Raw genomic sequence first — 22,462 nt, forward strand, 5'->3', positions numbered from 1 at the left:
GCCACCAATTTGGTTTATTTTCTTCACATCTGGCTAATGTTAATAACTGGAACATTTCAGGGTATCCATTGTTCTTCTGGAAACTACATTAGATGACGACCTTACTTTAGATGGGCAAGCCCTGCTTGGATCGTACTTAAACCAATTGCCCCAAAATATGCAAGTAAAAAAATGTGACAGTGAAAGGAAATTCAGACTCTTCTTTTTGACGTTTGCCTCCAACAATGTGCTTTCCATTCTTTATTACTCACACTTAGAAAAATTCCATGTTGTTTGTACTCAGAATCTGGTCACACACAGGCAGAATGTAGACTGAATCTAGAAGTAGAAGCTGTGTGATGATGGGAATAATTCCTCTCTTCCTGTGTTCTATTTCTTCAGTTAAGTTTTATTTCTATACTAAAAATCTCACAAATATATATTCAAATATCATTATCTTAGCATCACTCATTAGGATCCTAATCACTAAGTAATAATCCAAGGAATTTCTTCTGTTTTGTGTTGTGCTTATATGTGTGGCCAGCAGTTGTTGATTTTGCTCTACTGTAAGTAATATTTGTTCATGGAAATAGTCTGATAACTCCATTCACAGTGCTTAATAGATTGCAGATCTGTGTTACTTGGGTTTTGATCAAGGTAAAGTCCTTGCTAATCCCAGAAAGCATAATTAATGGCAGGCATGAAGAAGAAGGTTTCAGATCATTATTGTCCTTATGGTAGGAGCCAGGTCCTGTCTAAACACAGTCTTATTCAGCTTGTGTGATTAAATTAAAATCCCAGCAAACACATAGACAAGCATTAAAAAGACTCCAGTCTAGTGGTTCAGACATTGACTCTGAACCTTAGCAATCAATGCAATATCACATATTCATTTTAATCAGCCTACCAAAAATATAAAAATAATTAAAAGCCCCATGCCTTGAATACAAAGAAATATAAAATTGGTTTCTGAGCATTACCTGCCTCCATCAGCTTCTACCTCTGAGCCCTGAGCAACTTCATGGGATCTCACCTATACTCTAAGAAAATTGATTTTTTTTTTTTTGCCTCATGTGAGAACTGAGTGAGATAAAATTATAATCCTGTGGTGTGTGATGATTATTTAATAGCAAATACATAATGAAATTAGCTTAACAAGTTACCTCTAATTAACCCTGAGGTAAGAGTGACTGTGCAGTAACAACAAAAGCCTTGCTAGCAAGATGAAAACCTACAGCTTGTGAAGAAGCTATGAAGTATTTTATTACTATTCTCTTTGTTTATTTATTTTCCCATACATATTTATGGAGCTGTGATTTAAGGCAAAACAAGGTACAATGACGTGGGAAACATTATTTTCGTCTCACTTAAAAAGTGTTAGGAGGTTAGCAGTGTTCAGGTGCTCTCTTATTTAGAGAGTGTGTAACTCTGTAGCCAGATCCACACTGCAGAACAACACAACTTGTCTGGCCCTGACCTGCCACAGGCAACTTACAAAGCTCACAGCTGTTTTAGACACATGTTCAGAATCTTGATCCCCGGCTTTCTGCAGTCAGATTTCAATGCCAAACGTCATGTATGAACATCCTAAGAAAGGATCTGATATCAGGAAAGCTGTCTGGAACTACGTGTCACTTAAGTTCCTACGATAGATCTCAAGTTAGAACCTATATGCTCGCCTCTCAGGAAAACAGAAGAGAAAAATCACTCTTCTGAGACGAGTGTAAAATTAGGAGGGGGTGAGGGAAGGGGCTACCATTGGGATACAAAGTGAATAAACTGTAGTTGATAAAAATAAATAAATATTTTTTAAAAAATTTGATCTTTGTTTCAACAAACAGCAAATTCTAGTATTTCACACTAACTTTTTTGAATATCCCAATCTCACAATCACTACCTTCACTTATATTTAGGGGTCAGTAAAAATAAATAAATAAATCATGTGACCAAATAAACATATGCTCATTAAAGGAAGTACCCATGGATAAGGTAAGGAAATGTAGCATATGGATAGATAAAGATAAATAAAGGTAATTTCTAGTACCTATGATAAATGAAAATAAGATACACATACACACATGAGCATATAAACGATCCATTCTTCTCCCATTCATTTTCCTTGTCACTTTAATAATAGATCAGTGACCTCAGATATTTGTAATGAGCAGCAGCTTTAGCACTATGGAGGTGAAATGGAAAGGTTGCTTGACTTCACACGTTACAAACCAAGCTCAGTAACATAAACTTCTCAAAAACAAAACAAACAGACAAACAAACAAAAAAACCTTTCTCTTCAGTGCTATGATTTTATAATTCTCTCTCTCTTGTTTTCAGAGACGATCTGACCAACACACAAGAAGAAGAACAGAAGAGAGCAATGCATAACCAAGAGTAAAGAGAAGCAGTCAGAGCTTTATACACATACCCACAGCTGGGAAACACATCTAAGGTGTGTGTGCAGACAGATGTTTTTGAAGTTTCTAGTCAGAAAGAATGTGTTTCTAAAAAAAAAAATGTATTGTGCGAGCTGTCTTGGCACAGAGACAAGATGTCCCTCATTCCCTCTTGAATCTACGATGTAGATCTGACAGCCAGTTCTGCTGTTAGTCTGACCTTGAAGCAATGAATTTATAATGTTTTTAAACCAGAAAGTGTTCAATAACCTGTTTTCTTTTGGGACAATATCCCTACAGACCCAGTCACCAGACCCATGACAAATGAATAAGCACAGGGAATAATTAAAGGTTTTTATTTCTTTCCTTATACATTCTACCCTTTCCTAATCCCTCTCTCATTACTATACACACTATGGAAGTAACATGACAATTTGTAACTTATCTGGGAAATACATAAAACTGTGTTTTCTTTTTCTAATCAATTTTGAGACCCTGGGGTCATTTTCCCAACCACCCTACCACAATTCTGATCTATTCTTAAGTATTATTAGTCACGCTGGATACATGAGTAGTTGTTTTTCTTTTGCTTAACCTAGTTTTTAATTCACATTTTTAATGAATAAAATTAATTTTATTGATTAAGAAATATCAGAGTGATAAAGCAAATTCTATTCAAATTAACTTTTTTCCATATGACATATTTTTACTCAGGTTTAAAATACTTAGAGTAGCCTACAATTTCCATGCATTTTGAGCTAGCTCATGTCTTCATTTCAGCTAAAGAAGTATATAATACAGAATCTCTTTATTTTTTAAAATTTAATTAATCTATTTATGTATTTATTTTTATTTTCATTTAAAATTTTTATTTAACTATTATTTATTACAATTTATTCATTTTTTATCCCAGCTGTATCCCCCTTCCTTATCTCCCTCCCTCTTCTCCCCCATTTCCTTCCCCTAGTCCACTGATAGAGGAGGAACTCCTCCCCTTCTATCTGACCCTAGCCTATTAGTTGTCTACTCTTAAGACTATATTAAAGATGACTTTTCCAAAGTAGAAATTCTATAAAATTAATGAGTACTACAATTTTGAAGTCAACTGTCAAATTATAGTGCCTGTAAAAGCAAATATTAGGTTTCATAATACAATGAAAACAAAGTATTTTTAATATTCATTGTTAGTTATCTGTAGTTAACTATATATAAAATTACTGTTCATTATTTTCTTTGTAGAAACAAAAACAGAAGTAGTTTCAATAAAATAGATAAACAGATAAATGAACTAATTTTATGATAGTATATGGGAGAATAACACATTTACAGTAAGAGTTGAGAGAGATCAAATCTAGCTGGCAAAGATTTATTTCTTAATGTGAGTGATGGCAGCATAATTATTTGGTTTACATTAATTTTCTATAATATGTTTATTACTAAACACTATTTGAAGTTACACAACACAAGAAAATGACTAAAATAAAAGCAGCCATGATCATTCAGGCCTTTACAGCCATTGAAGCAGGACAGTCTCCCAAAGCATGGTTGGATACCATAAAAAGCTAAAATGGATGCGAAGCTAAGCACTGCACTCAGGGTCAGCCGCTTTGGACCCAGAGAAGAGCATGTCTGATTGCATGCAGGTTGATGCCCCAGGTCCCGCCTCTGAGAAAAAGGTATCAGACGGGTCTGATGCTCTTTGGGTGGATGACACCTAAATGAACATTGGTACAAAGTCCCAATTTATTTCTAATATCAGAGATCAGACCTCTACTCTTGCCTGATGCATCTAAAACAAAAAGGGGGAACTGTAGAGAGCTGCGTAATGCCACACCTTAAAGATGGAGCTGGTTTCCGCCTTCCACCTTCCCGATGATGAGTGCTCTCTGTCACAAGCAACTCCATATTTGGCTAAGGCTGAGGATCTGGCTTGCTTCCATGTATGTGGACCTATCTGCATTGCCCACAAGGTACGCTGGGGTTGGCTACCCAGAGGCTATTTTAAGCTGTGGGCTGGCTTTCCCCAGGGTCAGAAGATTGTTCAAAGTTCCTGAATAAACTGCATTGAGAAGAACAAACAAACAAAAAAAAAGATCAGAAAGAAGGAGAGGAGGACCTCCCCTATCAGTGGACTTGGGGAGAGGCATGCATGCAGAAAGGGGGGGAGGGTGGGACCGGGAGGGAAGGAGGGAGGGTCCTATGGGGTGATACAAAAGGAATAAAGTGTAATTAATAAAAGTTAAATAAAAAATTTTTTAAAAAAAGAGGAAAAGGGAGCGGGCTACAGCTGGGGTACAAAGTGAATAAACTGTAATTAATAAAGTAAATAAATAAATTAAAAAAATAGCTGATATAGAGATATTTTCATCCAAGTTCATGGTACAACAACAGGGACTGGATTTATCTACCTTGCCTCCTCTAAATACATACAAAAGTCCACCAAAATATAAAAATGTGTATTTTGAAATATTATACAAAACATTATAGGTAAAGAGCTCATGACTTATATTATTTATAAATAAATATACAAAAACTCCATGGGTAAGATGACCAATCCTCACTCAGAAAGACAAACTGGACAGACATTGGAAGAAGGAGAAAACAGGAAACATGACAGGAGCCTACCACAGAGGGCCTCTGAAAGACTCTACCCAGCAGTGTATCAAAGCAGATACTGAGACTCATATATATATATACACTTTGGGCAGAGTGCAAGGAATCTTACAAAAGAAGGGGGAGATAGTAAGACCTGGAGAGGACAGGAGCTCCACAAAGAGAGCAACAGAACAGAAATATCTGGACATACTCCAACCAAGGACCATTCATGGAGATAACCTAGAACCCCTGCTCAGATATAGCCCATGGCAGCTCAGTATCCAAGTAGGTTTTCTAGGAAGGGGAACAGGAACTGTCTCTGACATGAATTCAGTGGCTTTGACTGTCTCTCCCTAATGGGGGAGCAGCCTTGCTAGGCCACAGAGGAGGACAATGCAGCCAGCCCTGATGAGATCTGATAGGGTACGGTCAGATGGACAGGGAGAAGGACCTCCCCTATAAGTGTACTTGGAAAGGGGAGTGGAAGGAAATGAGGGAGGGAGGGTGGGTTTGGGAGGGAATGTGGGAGGGGCTAGAGCTGGGATGTAAAGTGAATAAACTGTAATTAATATAATAATAAAATTATACTTAAAAAGTGTATGAAGTAGAATCCAATACTCATGAAAAATGTCTTACATGGTGATAAAATAAGAGTGATTCTTAGCATGTAAATTGGCTGCAACATTTAAAATTCCAGTAGCATGATTCCTGTAGCATAGAAAATTTAATAAGGAAAATACATGACCATCTTGATTCATGCCTAAAACCAATTTGACAAATTTAGTTAGCCAAGAATTTTGGCTAACTAAGGATAAATGGAGTCATGCCCAAATGTCAAAAACAAAACAAGACCAAAAAAATCCCACAAGCTAATGTTATATTGACTGATAATAACCTGGTTATTTACTATCTAGAATTAGGAACCAAGTTAACAACTCTTTTCTACTAATGTTGAAATTTTTCTGCATAAAACAATGAAGTATTTTAAAAAGTAAAAGAAATATTTTTAAAAGAAGTAAAATGGATTTTTAGACAATGTGTTCATCTATACAAAATGTCTAGCGAATAGCCAAAAATGTTTCAATGATTAGTAAGTCCTTTAGCTAAGTTGCAACATTTACTCCGGCAAGAGGCATGAATATTTTTCCTTATTCTTAACAAAGACAAAAATGCAACAAATGTCACTGTTGATCTGTTTTGATTAAGGAAAGGTTCTGTTTCTTCATTCACATGAATGATCTTACCAATCTCAGAACAACAAACAGATGAGTAGCAATAAATGCAGTTATGAGAAAGAACGGCCATAATGGGTGCTTAAAAAGACCCACATCATTATATAAATATTTCACGCCTATATAATCTAAAAAGAGGAGCAGCCATAAGTTTATGTAAAGAAGATGGGAATTTAAGAATGGGAATTTAAAATTTAAAGATTAATAATAAAATAGTTTGAAAATATTAAATAGGAGCTAACTTCCTAAATTAGCATTTCAAGAGAGTATTGTTTCTAGTTTGGAAAATAAAAAACTAGTAAATGGAACTCAAAGATGAAAGAGCAAGGAAAGTAAGGAAACCACAAAGATGTAACTTCCAGTGCAGTGTAGAGTGTCTCTAAACATAGGAGGTAAGAGGGTTTCATAAATGAGATTTATGTATTCACATCAAACTAAAATGCCTTGTCAACACTGATGTCAAGAAACAGCCCTAATATTTGGAAGCAAGAAAACCTGTTTTGTTGTTGTTGAGTCTAAAACTTACACTGCAAAATTTCTTAAACTAAAATTATCCCTGGGGCTTCTTGATAAAGAAAGCAAGTTATTTTCATCAGATGGGGAGGAGAAAAAGAGAGAGGAAGGAAGGAAGGAAGAAAGGAAGAAAGGAAGGAAAGAAGGAAAAAGGAAAGAAAAAAAAACAAATCTTCAACTTTTTTCCTGCCTAGAGGAATAAAGAGAGGGTATGCTGAAGTAGACCAGAGCCGCAGTGTAAAGCTGTCCTCAGGCACTCTTCAAACATCATACTGGGTTCTGTAGCCAGCAACCATCTCCAGACAATGTAGACTGTTCCTTGGAAAGATGTTGGACAAAGTTGCCTGTAGATACCAGGGGCATCGTTGATCACTCCCACAGCATCACCATCGCAGTCATCACCATCGTCATCATCACCTTCACCATCATCACCATCATTACCGTTGTCATCATCAGTATCAGCTTCATCAATACCTACCACAACTATTTCAGATCCTCCTGGACAACTCATCATAGACCTGTCTCACTAACTCCATTTTTTTAAATTAAATTAAAAGTAAAATCTTTTCAAAGTATTTGCAATGATTATACTGAAAAAAAAAAACAAAAACAAAACAAACAAACAAATAAAAAAAAAACTTGCAACAAATTTTTCATCTTCATGTTTGGTGTGAGGAACCAAACCCCTACTGTTTTACCCTACTGGTAAAACAGCTTATTCAGGCAGATACTGCCATGTAAGGAGGGCCACAGATGAAACCCTGAGGCTATGTGGATTCCTAAACCAGGGCTTTTTACACTGTGCTGAATGGGCAAATGACATTTCCAATTGTTCTGGTCTCCTCATCTAAGGCACAGTGAACATACTAATATGAATTTTCCTCTTCGTGGAATTTGAAAGTCAGTAGAAACATCCCATCGGTATAAGGGCAATTTGTGTGTTTTCTAAGGGTTCAGCATTTCTTTTACACTGTGAGTTTCTATTACCACCAAGGGAATGAGCCAGAAAAATAACATGCAGGCACATTAGTTACACTAATCACTAGGGAAAACTCAGCGTGTACTAAGATATCCTCTTGAAATAATAGTTCAACATTCTGAGTTGAAAATCTAGACAAAAATTATTTAAAATGATTGTTGTCCTTGTTTGACTCTTTCCATTCTCATAATGAGATTTTAAAGCAAAGATTTTAAACACTGAACACATAGAAAAATGGAAGCTCCTGGGAGTCTATTGAGGTGACGCTAGTTGAGACATCCTAGCAGCAGGGGATGGGGCCTGAAGTGGCCACCTCTTTTAGCCAGGTGGAACTTCCAGTGGAGGGAGGGGGACACTAACCCACCCATAAAACCTTCAACCCCAAATTGTTTTGCCTACAAGAAGTGCAGGAATAAGAATGGAACAGAGAATGAGGAGATGTTGAACCAATGACTATCCCAAATTTAGACCCATCCCACGGGAGAGAGCCAACCTGTGACACAATTAACGATACTCTGCTATGCTTACAGACAGGATCCACACACTCTCACATGTGAGTGTGAACACATATATGTGGGTAAATGGAAGTGCCCACGTGAGTGAAGGACAGAGGCCTCCTGACAATGGGCTTGCATTGAGCTACTATGCAATGAAAAGCTACATTAGAGGACTACCGCCCAGCTGACAATGTGACAGTGACTCCCTATCAGATCTTGACATAAGAACCCTGTCTATCCCCCACCCCATGTTCTTGGCCACCTTTGACAATCTAAAACAATTCGGTTCTAAACTGCCAACTTTTACACTAAATTGTTGGAGTAAAGTAAGCATCAAATACCATACTATAGATAAAGTGGAGAACCCAAGAACTTCCAAATGATGAGTATTAAGCTACCAATGACAGACAATGTAGTAACATAAGCAAGGTGACTTGTACTTGTTTGATTTATATCACTTATATCATGATTTATAGTCAATAAATGTAAAATATTTCAAACACTGTCATGTACAAATCAATGGGGAATTCAATGTTAATTATTCTAAGTATTTGAGTAGATGGATCTCAATATAAGAGCTATAGTTTTAAAAATACTGTAATGAGAAACCCCAAATGATAAAGCAACCCCAAATAAAGAATAAATACTGTTCCTGCTTTAATTTTAATTAGTTGCACATATTACATTTTCCAGAATAAAGAACGCCTGCAATGGGTAGAAAATTCTGTCTTTATGAATTTATGAATTTACAGTCTCTATTCTGACATGTTGAAACACAACTCAATGGCTACTTCCTCTCTTGAAAGATAAAGTACCAAGTACAAAACACAGTTTTTCTTCATGCAAAGGAAAGAAGGGGATGGAACTAGAAAGAAAAAAAGAAACACAACATGAAGGCCCCATGCAATACATGAAGTAGAAACAGTTTCATGATAATCACTTGAAATGGTACATGGAGCAGATAAGATATATAAATTTAGCAAACTAAAAATGGAGAAACTTAAGGCATAATCTAGAGAGCATTGCCAAAGTTATAAGTCTGAAACCCGGCCATCCACACAATTTCAATGACATAACTGGTAAGACTTTTTGGAAGAAAGAGTGGTAAAGACAGTGGGCCAGAAGCAGCTCCAAGAAACCTCAGAGAGGAATTTCTCCTAGTCCTTATACCTGAGAGGCTGGGTGGGCCACTTGAGTTAGCATCTTCTTCAGGGCTAACTTCACTTCCTTGTTTCTCAAGGTGTAAATCAGAGGATTGAAGGAGGGAGTGACAACATTATTAAACACCTGGACAACAGAATCCAGCCAAGGACTAGAAGCAGGTCTGAGATAAACAAGAATCACGGGACCGTAGACCAAGATGATGGATGTCAGGTGGGCACTGCAGGTGGAGAAGGCTCTACACCTGCCTTCTGAGGAACGGATTTTCAAGATGGAGATAACAATACGAGTGTAAGACATGAGAATGAGAAGAAAACACACAAGTGCAACAACACCAATGTTAGTAAAACTCACAGTCCGTGCCAGAGAAGTGTCAGCACACGCCAGGGACAACACCACAGGAATGTCACAGAAGAAACTGTCCACCTCATTGGGGCCACAGTAGGTCAACCTGAAGATGAGAAATGTGAGGATGCTCCCATGTGCAAAGCCCCACAGCCAAGTGCCCACTGTGAGGCAGGTACAGACCTTGTGGTTCATGATGATCGTGTATCTCATGGGATAACAAATAGCCACAAAGCGGTCATAAGCCATCACTGCATACAGGAAACACTCAGTACCACCCAGGGTGTGGTAAAAGAAGACCTGGGAGGCACAGCCCTGGTATGAGATGGTGTGTCTCTGCCCTACTAGGTAGTCCATCATCTTAGGGGAGTTGACAGAAGGGAAGAATATGTCAAACACTGCCAGGTTCCCCAGGAAGAAATACATGGGGGTGTGGAGGTTGGGGGAAGCCAGGATGGTGAGGAAGATGAGCAGGTTCCCCAGCAAGGCGAAGACATAGAAGACCAGGAACAGGACGAACAGCATGCTCCCTAGTCCTTCACTGTGAGAGATTCCCAGCAGAATGAACTCTGTCACTGAGGAGTAGTTCCTCATGTTTGTGGCACAGGCACCTCTGGAGAAGAAAGGCAAGGGTGTCCATTAGTAACTGAGAACAGCTACTCACTCCTATCTTATGTAATGGCTGCAAAGCCAATGCCGGAAAAGGAACAAGTGATGAATCTGCCCTTTGCATTCAGTAAACTGATGTGCCACATCTGGCCTCATTAGACTCATGTGTTAAATTATATGACGGAATAGCTCTTCTTCATAGTTTCAAATGTCTTACAGTGATCAACACTGATCACTAATTCTGTTTACTCTCTTCCATCCTGGCCTAACATCAGGTATAATTCAGATGTTACTATCTTTCCCGTGAAAATTTTGTCAGACAAACCTCTCAATTACCATCCAACCTTGACCTGAAAGGTGTCTGCTTCCTCTGGAACTTTAAGCACCTTCCTGGGGTTAAAAAATATATTTTTTTAAAAAAACTATAAGCTTCTTTGAGAAGACTGGTTGAGGGTAAGATGCTTCCATTAGCCTTTCTCACAAATGAGCACAAACACAATAAGGCTACTTTTAACAACTGCATCTTGTGCATATAACACTAAGTGACGACACGGTAAAAACAGAAAAACTTCATATTCTATAACAATGCAATTAGAAATGGATGCTACAGTGTTTATAGCTTTTAAAACTTATTTGTTTGTTTGTTTTTTGTTTATGTAGGGGTGTTAGTTCATCAGTCTGATTTTCCAAAGAGGTCTTGCTGGGTCCTCGAGCCTTTCCCTTTATTCAAAGCTCTACATCGGCCTCCCCAGTAGCTGGGGTAATAGACATTTGCTACATGGGTAGCATGTGCTACATAGGAACCCAGTCTACTTATGTAGTTTTTGACTGGCATGTCAAAAACTGTGTGTTTGTGGGGTCTGATTGCTATTGAAGATCATTGAGTAAGGCACACATGTCAGGAAAGTGCTATTTCCCTCAGACTCTTAACATCTGCTATGATTACGCCAGCAGAAATAAAAGGCCATTGTGTATGCTAAAACATGGTAAGCTCTCTCTTTAATCTGCATCTTTATGTTTCTAGGTCAAGAAGCAGATAAGCAATGGTGAACATCTCCCACCTTCCCCTACTAGCCATGCTACATGCATGCACACAAACACACATGCACACACCCATACCTTTATTTCCCAAAATGTGTGCTTTCTATGCTAAGGGCTTGGTAACATATCATAGCATCTAACATGTAAAAGTTCTCTACAGTCCTCTGATTCTCTTCCTTCAGTTGCTTACTCAGATCAAATGACAAGTTTCTCCTACATATTTCATGGAGCCAAGTGCAGACAACTCAATCTCCTCACTAAATCCTCACCTCCTGTAGTCTGACTCAGTATTGCAGTTTCATGCACACCCTTCTCAAGAAAAAAAGACTCTGACATTCCCCCAGTGGAAAAACATCCCAGACCAGCTCTTTGTCAACATGAGTGAGTCACTTGAGAAAGTAGTGAATATCCATCTCAGATGGTTCAAACTACTAGACTGTCTCAGGGACACAAAAGTGGTTGCCATTTTTGTACAAAGAGGGTAAAAACTCTGACTTCCGCTTGCAAGGTTTCACTATCACCCTATTCACTGATAATTGTTTGGTGCCTGATGCCTATGATCATATTCATGTACATAACATGAATAGAAGAATGAACAAGAAAAAATACTTCTAATTTTATAATTGAAAACTAAGATTTCTAACCAAAGATTCTGCCTTACCTCCTTCTTTGTCTCCCACCTTTCTCTAGTAGCCATTCTATGTATACAACACCACTTTATTCCCAACATGTCTGCCTTCTATGGTAAGGGCTTCATAATATATCAGAAAATCTGGCCACAGGTAAGAGTTCTCTGCAGTCCTCTGATTTCTCCTCCTTCCATTGCTTACTCAGATCAAATGACCAGACAGCAGCTATGTTTCTATAGTGTAGAGGAGAAGAGCCATATAAGGAGAGCAACCAGTAACAATCAGAAACAGGAAGAACCCCAACCACATACCAGCTGATTGAAAACACGTAAAGTTTTTCGTAAAGTCTTTAGGGTAGAAGGATATGTTTCTAATCCAAAATTTTATTTTGAATAAGATTGGATGGATGGAAATGCAAAACATTGCATCTTCTCCTCTTGAATCCAAGGCATTGATTATATACAACTTTACTTCTAGTATGGCCTCAAATGTATGACTTTATAATATGTTTGAGCTGGAGAGTGTTGTTGTACATGATTTATTTTGAGACAATGTCCCCAAGGGATCCATCCCTAGATGAAAGAAACATGAAGGAACAGAGAGTATAATTATAGGCTTTCATCTCTTGCTATATAATGTCTCCATTACCATTTTTATAATGTTATAATCTATTAATCATGGAAATATTATGAAAATATGTTATTATCCTTTTATAGAAATATGCAATTATTATCTGTAGTCATCCTACCATCAATAGTACAGCAAAACTGATCTAGTTCTACTTCAGTACCTACTGTCAACTTTTACTATTAAGAATGACTATTATTAAATAGACTAAGGGTAACAGGTATGAGCAAAGATGTAAAAAATGAGAAATTCTGTGCATTGCTAGAAATATAAATTAGTACAGCTGTTACAACAGTCAGCTTGTAAGTTTATCTAAAGTTAAAAATAGAACTACCATATGATCTAGCATTTGTATATATACTGATGAATGTATATTCATCAGTATATATACAAAGAAGTCTATGTCAAAGATATATCTGCCCTCCCATGTCCATTATAGAACTAGTCACAATAGAAACATCATCAATTAATGAGTAGATAAAGGAAATGTGGTAGACATACACAATAAACTAGTTCTCATTGATTAAAAAAATAGTCTGTATAAGTACCGCGCGCTAACCGATTGCGCCACTGGACTTTGTGTCACTAGCATACAACATGAGAATTTTTCCTGCGCTGCAAATCTGTCTAAACAATTGTCGAGCTATATTTTAGGTAATTGGACTGGAGAATTCGATACTATGATGGAGCAGCTGAGAGTGGCCATTGTCACAGTAAATTCTACCAGAGTGGACGCAGGACTAGCCAGAGGATTATCAACATGGATTGCTGCAGCCATGAATCATCTGAAGGAATGGGCGGGCATGGGAGTGTTAGCAGGCCTTCTGGTGTTGGTCTCCTTGGTTTGCCTGTGGTATATATGCAAGATTAGAGTCTCACAACAGTGTGATGCAGCCATGATCATTCAGGCCTTTACAGCCATTGAAGCAGGACATTCTCCCCAAGCATGGTTGGATACCATAAAAAGCTAAAATGATACGCTCAGGATGCGAGGCTAAGCACTGCACTCAGGGTCAGCCGCTTTGGACCCAGAGAAGAGCATGTCTGATTGCATGCGGGTTGATGCCCCAGGTCCCGCCTCTGAGAAAAAGGTATCGGACGGTCTGATGCTCTTTGGGTGGATGACACCTAAATGAACATCTGTACAAAGTCCCAATTTATTTCTAATATCAGAGATCAGACCTCTACTCTTGCCTGATGTGTCTAAAACAAAAAGGGGGAACTGTAGAGAGCTGCGGAATGCTATGCCTTAAAGATGGAGCTGGTTTCCGCCTCCCACCTTCCCGATGGTAAGTGCGCTCTGTCACGAACAACTCCACATTTGGCTAAGGCCGAGGATCTGGCTTGCTTCCATGTATGTGGACCTATCTGCATTGCCCCCGTGGCACGCCTGGGTTGGCTACCCAGAGGCTATTTAAGCTGTGGGCTGGCTTTCCCCGGGGTCCGAGGATTGTTCAATGTTCCTGAATAAACTGCATTGAAAAAAAAAAAAAAAAAAAAAAAAAACAAAAAAAAAAAAAATAGTCTGTTTTATGTAACAACAGAGATAGAAGTGAAGATCCTTCTGTTAGGTGAAATAAGCCAGGGACTAAGAGACAAGTACTGCATGGGATCACTTGTAGGTAAGGCCTACAGATATCAGCCTCAAAGAGTTCAATGTTGTTTGCAAGAAGCCAGAGACAGGAGAAGGTATGAGGAAAGAGTGATCGGTGAAGTCTAAGTTAGAGTTAGATAGAGTAAGACAGTCTGTGTGCGCAAAGTAGGCATGCTATGCAGCAAAGTAAGATGACTGACTAACAAAATTAATTGCTTAACATTTCAAAAGGCTAAGAAAAACTAATATGAAAGTTTTCACCACAAATAGGTATGTTCACCTGGGTTAAGCTTATATAATGCATGCATACATCAAAACATTGCATAGTATTCCATTAACATTATAATTTTGTGGTTTTGTTTATCAGTTACAAACATTTTTTAAAGGCTTAGAATTTGCTCACAATTCATAAAAATAACTCTAGTAGGTCTATATAAACACTTTTTACAGATGTTCACACAGCATGCTCATAGGCACATGAAAACTCTTGGCTGTCCTGCCTTTTGAATATTGCAGGTATAAAATGTGACAAGGACAACAGATTTAAAATAATCTTAACAACATTTTATTATCGTTGTCTTGGTTAGGGGAAGAAAAAGATACAGAATAGACCTTAATGTCCCCAGTTTGAAATAATAATTATCATATTTCAATAACCTTCCTCTAATCACATAGTTATAGACACTTTCACTTCTTACTTACACCTTTATTCAATATTGATTTTGTATTTATTTATTCATTTATTTATTTATTTATTCACTTTATATCCAGTCTGTAGCCCCCTTCATTTCCTCCCAGTCCCACTCACCCTCCCCCTTATCCCCCTATGCCCCTTCCCTAGTCCACTGATAAGGGAGGACCTCCCCATCCTTCTATCTGACCCTAACTTATCAGATCTCATCAGGACTGGCTGCATTGTCTTCCTCTCTGGCCTGGTAAAGCTGCACCCCCCAGGGAAAGCTGAACAAAGAACAGGCCACTGAGTTCATATCAGAAACAGCCCCTGCCCCCCTTACTAAAGAACCCACTTGGAAACTGAGCAGGGGGTCTAGGTTCTCTCCATGCATGATCCTTATTTGGAGTATCAGTCTCTGCAGGCCCCTCTGGGCTCAGGTTCTTTGGCTCTGTTGGTCTCCTTGTGAGGTTCCTGTCCCCTCCAGATCTTTTTGTCTCCCTCTTCTTCCATAAGGTTTCCTGTACTCTGCTCAAAGCTTGGTTATGAGTCTCAGTATCTCCTTCAATACCCTGATGGAAAGGGTCTTTCAGAGGCCCCCTGTGGAAGGCTCCTGTCTTATTCCTTGTCTTCTACTTCTGCTATCTATCCTGTTTGCCCTTCTGAATGAGGTTTCAGCCTCTTCCCTAGGGTCCTCCTTGTTGTGGAGGAGGGTTCCCCTTTCTCCACAACCTCTCCAGCATGCATCATCCCTTGAGTTTTTGATCTTAGACATTCTGATGTTGTGAGGTGAAATCTCAGGGTTGTTTAGATTTGAATTTTTTGTATGACTAATGACTTTGAGCTTTTCTTTAAGTGCTTCTCTGTCATTGGATATTCCTCTGTTGAGAGTTCTCTGTTTAGATATGTACCTCATTTTTTTATTTTTTTTCTTTGCTGGGAAAATGTATTTTATTATTTTTAATATAACTTTTTATTTATTACAATTTATTCACTTTGTATCCCAGCTGTAGCCCCACCCTCATTCCCTCCCAATTCTGCCCTCCTTCCCTCCCTCATCCCCTCCCATACCCCTTCCCCAGTCCACTGATAGTGGAGAACCTCCTCCCCTTCCATCTGACCCCAGCATATGAGGTCTCATCAGGACTGTCTTTCATAGTCTTCCTCTGTGGCCTGGTCAGGCTCCTCAGAGATAGGTGATCAAAAGCCAGCCATTGAGTTTATGTCAGAGACAGCCCGTGGTCCCCTTATTAGGGAACCCATTTGAAGACTGAGCTGCCAAGGGCTAACTATGTGCAGAGGTTCCAGGTTACCTAGATGAATAGTCTTTGGTTAGAATATCAGTCTCAGAAAAGACCCCTGGGCCAAGATATTTGGTTCTGTTGTTCTTGTGGAGCTCCAGACCCTTCCAGGTATTTCTATCTCCCCCTTCTTTCATAAGATGATTACTTGGTTGGTTGGTATTTAACTTCTTTAGTTCTTTATATATTCTGGATATTAGCCCTCTGTCAGATGTAGGGTTGATGAAGATCTTTTCGCAATCTGTAAGCTTCATTTTGTTCTGATGACAGTGCCCTTTGCTTATCAGTTTCATGAGGTCCCATTTATTGATTGTTGAGCTTAGAGACTGTGCTGTTGGTTCAGGAAGTTGTCCCCTATGTCAATGACGTCAAGGCTCTTCCCCACTTTTTCTTCCTACTGATATAGTGTGTCTGGTTTTATGTTGAGGCCTTTGATCCACTTGGACTTTACTCTTGAGAGGGGTGATAAATATGGATCTGTTTTCATTTTTATACATGTGGACATCCAGTTAGACCAGCACCATTTGTTGAAGATGCTATATTTTTTTCCATTGTATGGTTTTGGCTTCTTTGTCAAAAATTAAGTTACCATAGGTGTGTGGGTTTATTTCTGGGTCTTCAATTCAATTCCATTGATCCACCAGTCAGTTTCTATGCCAGTACCATGCTGTTTTTATTGCTTTTGCTCTATAGTACAGCTTGAGATCAGGGATGGAGGTACCGCCAGAAGATCTTATATTGTACAGGATTGTGTTAGGTATTCTGGATTTTTTGTCTTTCCATAAGAAATTGAGAATTATTCTTTCAAGGTCTGTAAAAAAAAAAAAAAAGGGTTGTTATTTGATGGGAATTTGGGAATTGCATTGAATCTGTAGATTGCTTTTGGCAGGACAGCCATTTTCACTGGGAATTTTTCCCGGTATTTTCTGGGTGGCCTAAAGATGGACATTTGAATATCCCCGTGGATTCTTCTCTCACCTGAGAAACACAGATGCTGGGGTTTGGGATCCACAGTACAGCCTGCCACTAACCCTGCTCTCACTGATGCACTGCTGTTCAGATTCCCTGCGTAGTTGATGCTGCCATCTTGGCGCTCCATTGATTTTGTTTTTAAACAGCAGACAGCTTTCAAAAATAGAAATAATTAATTTAAATGTTTGTTTCAAAAGTAAGTCCTAGTAATTGGATTTGAATTTTAGCCTACATGAGTTTAAAACTCATGCTCAAGTCTAAGGAAATAGAAAACCTTTTCAGACTTAACTCTGAAAGTAGTAACATGCTTGGTTATTAATTCTTATTCATTTTATTATTATTTATTTTTTTAAATAGGGATTATGCTTAATGCTATTTATATTTAGAAAAATAATAGTAGGGTTTTTTTCTAGGGGCTAAGACCTGCCTAGCCATAGGTTCCTGTCCTGAAAAATAGTTCAAGGTATGGATTTCATCTTGTGGGGTATTATTTAAATCTAATCAGTAATTGGTTACTCTCACAATGTTTATTCCACAATTGCCCTACTGAGCATGTGTTTTCAGGGCAGTTATTTTTGTAGTTCACAGAGTTCATAGCCATGTAAAATTATTATTACTCCCATACATAGCACCTTCCAGCACTATGAAAGCTAATCAGTAAAGATGGAGATTCCAGGTCAGTACCAGCTCGATTGATTTTCCTGTGTTCTATGATTGAAGTGTGTGTTGTCTGCAGCAAAAGAGTCTTACTGACCACTTTGAAGGCAATCTTTAGCATTGATAATAGCCTGTATTGTTTAGGTTCTATGGAAACTCACAACCCATTCCGGGCACTGGGTTTTTAATTTTATTTTTTTATTTATGTATTTTATTTACTTATGTATGTGTGTGTGAATGTCCCATATGAGTGAAATCTCTTATAATACTATTTCTCTTAAAAACATCTTTTTAAATAGAAATAATTACAAGTATTTAAAAAAGCATTTCTAACATAATTTACAGTACTGTAAAACTAATCCATTTTAAACATAGAAATGAGGATTGAAAGATATGGTTGCTTTATCAGTAGACTATGGGTTTGATTGGGAGACCCTACCTCAGTGAAAAGGTTAAGACCCATCAAGAAAGATTCTCAACAGCAACATGGAGTTCCACATGAAAACACATATGTGTGTACATCATACACACAGACACATGGAAAGAAGAAAAATGTAGAATTCACAGCACTGAACTTATAAATCTACACAATATTGCTGGAAAAACTATTTCCTTCACACTGACAAAACTCACTCCTTTTTACAGTCCTTCATACCGCCAGCTTCAGGGAATTATCAGCTCATTCCCCACCTCTACATACTTGCATTATCAGGGAATTATTTTCTGTGGCATTATAAAATGTGCACTGCTCTGAGCTGACTGTTTGCTTGTTTGTTTGTTCATTTGTTTGTTTTGAGACAGGGTTTCTCTGGGTATCCGTGGATATCCTGGACTCACTTGGTAGACCAGGCTGGCTTCAAACTCACATTGATCTGCCTGCCTCTGCCTCCCTGAGGGCTGGGATTAAAAGCATGCCCCACCACCTGCAGCTTGAGCTGACTTTTTTTTAAACCTTATTTTTGCGTATATAGAACCAGTATTTTGTTTTGCTCTTCATAGTGCAAGAGCATTTTTATTTCCTAAACCATATGCTAACACTGTAATTTCATGTATAGGTCCCTAGGGGATTCTTGGTACAAACTTATTTTTTTAATGTTTTATTAATTATTTATTACTATTTATTCATTCTGTATCCTGGCTGTGGCTCTCTCCTGCGTCTCCTCCCAATTCCTTCCCCCATTTCCTCCCTCCCTCTTCTCCTCCTATGCCCCTTGATACAAACTTACAACACTTTTCTGATTTCAAAATCATTATCAACATCTAGTCAAAAACTAGTTATTTTAGATTGTTGTATTATATATTAAATAGTTACATAAGTGATTGTAGAAATTAACATGTTTATCAATAATTATCCAGTTCAAGCTAATTATCTTAATTTCTTCCTACTGGCTCACTATAAAAAGCAACCGTGAGTTAGGAAAAATCAACCCAACACTAATATAATTTATAATCATCTCTTTTTCAGTTGCTCTTATTATAAATTATATTTTGTAATTGTCCTTTAAGTAATTCTAAGAAACTAACTCAGATCTAGTAATTACTACCACTAACACATACTTGTGATTGCACACACATACATACATACAGAGAGAGAGAGAGAGAGAGAGAGAGAGCAACGAGCTTATCTGTTTTGTCTTATTACTTTTCTGGAATTGGAATTCTTGGCAAAACTCTGAGCCATTAAGTAATGTGACACAACAGATGGAAATGGTATCATTTGTTACAATTTCATTTCTCAGTCTCAGATCCTTCATGCATTAAGCAAGTTTCCTCTCTAAATGTTTTATTTGTCAGACAGCCAGAATGAAATTGAGTCATGGAACATTGCTTACCAAGACCTATGTGTAATTCATGTTAAGAATTTATGATTGTGTTATTTGTGCATATATAGATTGAAAACAATAATAAAAGACAAAGATGGACATGCCACTATACTCACAAGCACACACACATTAGTGAGTACCCATAATTTATTCTAAGTAAACATAAAATGTAAAACCCACCCCAAGGAGGCTTCTTTGAGAGTATAAAGTTAAGGCAAGATGAAATTAATTATTACATTTAAATATTCCCTTTCTGACTCACTTTCCTTCAACATCTTAGTACACTTTCTATGAGGCAGCAAGCACTGGGCCTGCATGGGCCTGCGCCAGGTCCTCTGCACATATGTTACAGCTTTCAGTTTAGTGTTTTAGTGGGACTCCTGAGTGTGTGAATGAGTGGGTCTCTGATTCCTGGGCCTTCTCTTGGGCCTTTTCCTTCTGTTTGACAAGGTTTGCCTTGTCTAATTTCAGTGTCATGATTTTTTTTGTCCTATATATATGTATATCTATATGTCCTATACATATGTATATCTATATACATACATATAGATATGTTTTGTTGTTGTCTCTTAGGAGACTCTTCTTTTCTAATGAGAAACAGAAAAGGAGGGGACCCAAATGGAAGGGGAGATCGGAGGAACTGGGCGGAGTAGAGGGAGGAAATTTGTAGTCAGGATATATGTTTAAGAAAAGAATCTATTTTCAATAAAAGGTGGAGGGGGAATATCCCTGTTATCATGAATCTAGAACAATAATGTCTGGAACAATAATGATGTACACTCTGTCCAGGACTCACTTGCTTTTTCTTGTCAATATTTTCTCAAAAAATAATTTATAAGCCATAAAATTTACCTATTTAAAATAAAAAATAAATCATATTCAGAATATTTATAGTTTCCTACAAACACTGCTCAGACCCAGAATATTTACAACATCATCAGGATTTCTGAAACTATGAACAGTCAGTTCTGACTCCTGGACTCTTCCCTAGAAAGCAACAGCTCTTCTAAGGTCAGCACAGATATGTCTCTTTTAGACATTTGACGTAGTATACAACCAGTTGAACATAGCCTTTGAAATTAGCATAACATTGTCAAGATTCATCTTAACATTAAAATAAGGTATCTTTAACTGCTAACTATTACATTTTAAGACAATACCGAGTTTCATGTATCCTGATGTGATGGTAAAACAACAATCTGTGCGAAGGAGATGTGTGCACAAGGCAGAGACAGCACCACAGGAATGTTACAGAAAAAAACTGTCCACCTCACTGGGGTCACAGCAAGGTACCTTAAAAATAAGAAACGCGAGGATGCTCCCACGTACAAAGCCCCCCAGCCAAGTGCCTGCTGTGCAGCAGGTGCACACCTGCGGTTAAGTGATGATTGTGTCCTCATAGGGTGACAAATAAGGACTCTCCAGTCACGGACAACCACTGTATACAGTAAACACTCAGTGTCCAATCCCCTCTCCCCTCCTCTTCTCAATATTACATCCTCCAGCCCAACCACCAGAACTTCATGTAGGCGCTCCTGGTGTCCCCCTATCCCCAATCCCCTCTTCCCGCTTCATCACCCTATAGCAGCCTCCAACTCAGATGGAGACGCCGTCCTGGATCAGAGGCCACACAGCCCACCAGAACTCCAGCGCCCAACTTAGGCAGAGATCCCCTGCTCGAAAAGAGACCACCCTGGCCACAAGAAGGCCAGTCTCCAACTCAGGTGGAGAGCCCTGTTCGACCCCAGGCCCCCCAGGCCAGAAGGGAGAGAGGAAGAAGAAACCAAGGAACAAAACACCCATCCAACCTAGACAACCCCACAAATCAGCACCTCGACCTATACTCACCCAAACCCAGACGCCTAAACGCCAACATAAGAACTAACTCAACAACAGACAGAGCAATATGTCATCAATAGAGCCCAGCTATCCTACTACAGAAGGCCCTGAATATCCCAACACAGCTGAAGCCTAAGAAAAAGACCTTAAAACAAACTTTATGAAGATAATAAAGGTCTTTTTAAAGGAAGTGAATGAATCCCTTAAAGAAATCCAGGAAAAATGGGGGGTGGGGACAAACAAAAAATAACGGAAGAAATAAATAAAGCCCTTAAAGAAAGCCAAGAAAAAATAAACATTGAAGGAAAAGAGCATCTGTGATATTAAAAAAAACGACCTGGGAGGTACGCCCCGGTATGAGATGGTGCGTCTCTGCCCTACTAGGTAGTCCATCATCTTAGGGAAGTTCACAGAAGGGAAGAATATGTCAAACACTGCCAGGTTCCCCAGGAAGAAATACATGGGGGTGTGGAGGTTGGGGGAAGCCAGGATGGTGAGGAAGATGAGCAGGTTCCCCAGCAAGGCGAAGACATAGAAGACCAGGAACAGGACAAACAGCATGCTTTCTAGTCCTTCACTGTGAGAGATTCCCAGCAGGATGAACTCTGCTACCGAGGAGTAGTTCCTCATGCTCATGGCACAGGCAGCTCTGGAGAAGGAAGGCAAGGGCATCCATTAGTAACTGAGAACAAAATAAAGCCAATGACGGAAAGGGGACCAGTGATGAATCTACTTCAAATACTGCTTCACATTCAGCCTCAGTTTCCTCAAACAGTAAGCTAGATAACAGAGTAGTTTGTAGTTGGTAAATACGTTACAGTAACCACCTGTTATCACAGATCCAGTTTTCCTAAATCTGGCTAACCAGTAATTATGCTGGCTATTTGATATCCATGATTATTTTTGGTCAGGTGACAACTAAATTTAATATTGGCACAGCCGTATTCACTGGAAGTGGCAAGAGTCATGAAGCCAGCACAGCTGCTTGACACAGTTCCAGCAA

The 22,462-nt window shown here is 38.6% G+C and overlaps 1 protein-coding gene and 1 pseudogene across 1 annotated transcript; both read right to left on the reverse strand.

Moving 5' to 3' along the window:
- Positions 1–9,352: 9,352 nt before the first annotated feature.
- Positions 9,353–10,309, reverse strand: LOC110542907 (olfactory receptor 10D3-like). The gene has a single exon (XM_021629388.1). The coding sequence runs from the start codon at positions 10,286–10,288 to the stop codon at positions 9,353–9,355; it is 936 nt and encodes a 311-aa protein (XP_021485063.1). The 5' UTR covers positions 10,289–10,309.
- A 10,477-nt stretch (positions 10,310–20,786) lies between these two features.
- LOC110542905 (olfactory receptor 10D3-like) lies at positions 20,787–22,131 on the reverse strand (annotated as a pseudogene).
- Positions 22,132–22,462: the final 331 nt, after the last annotated feature.

The sequence above is a fragment of the Meriones unguiculatus genome, chromosome 1 (assembly GCF_030254825.1).
Source record: "Meriones unguiculatus strain TT.TT164.6M chromosome 1, Bangor_MerUng_6.1, whole genome shotgun sequence".
Taxonomy (NCBI): domain Eukaryota; kingdom Metazoa; phylum Chordata; class Mammalia; order Rodentia; family Muridae; genus Meriones; species Meriones unguiculatus.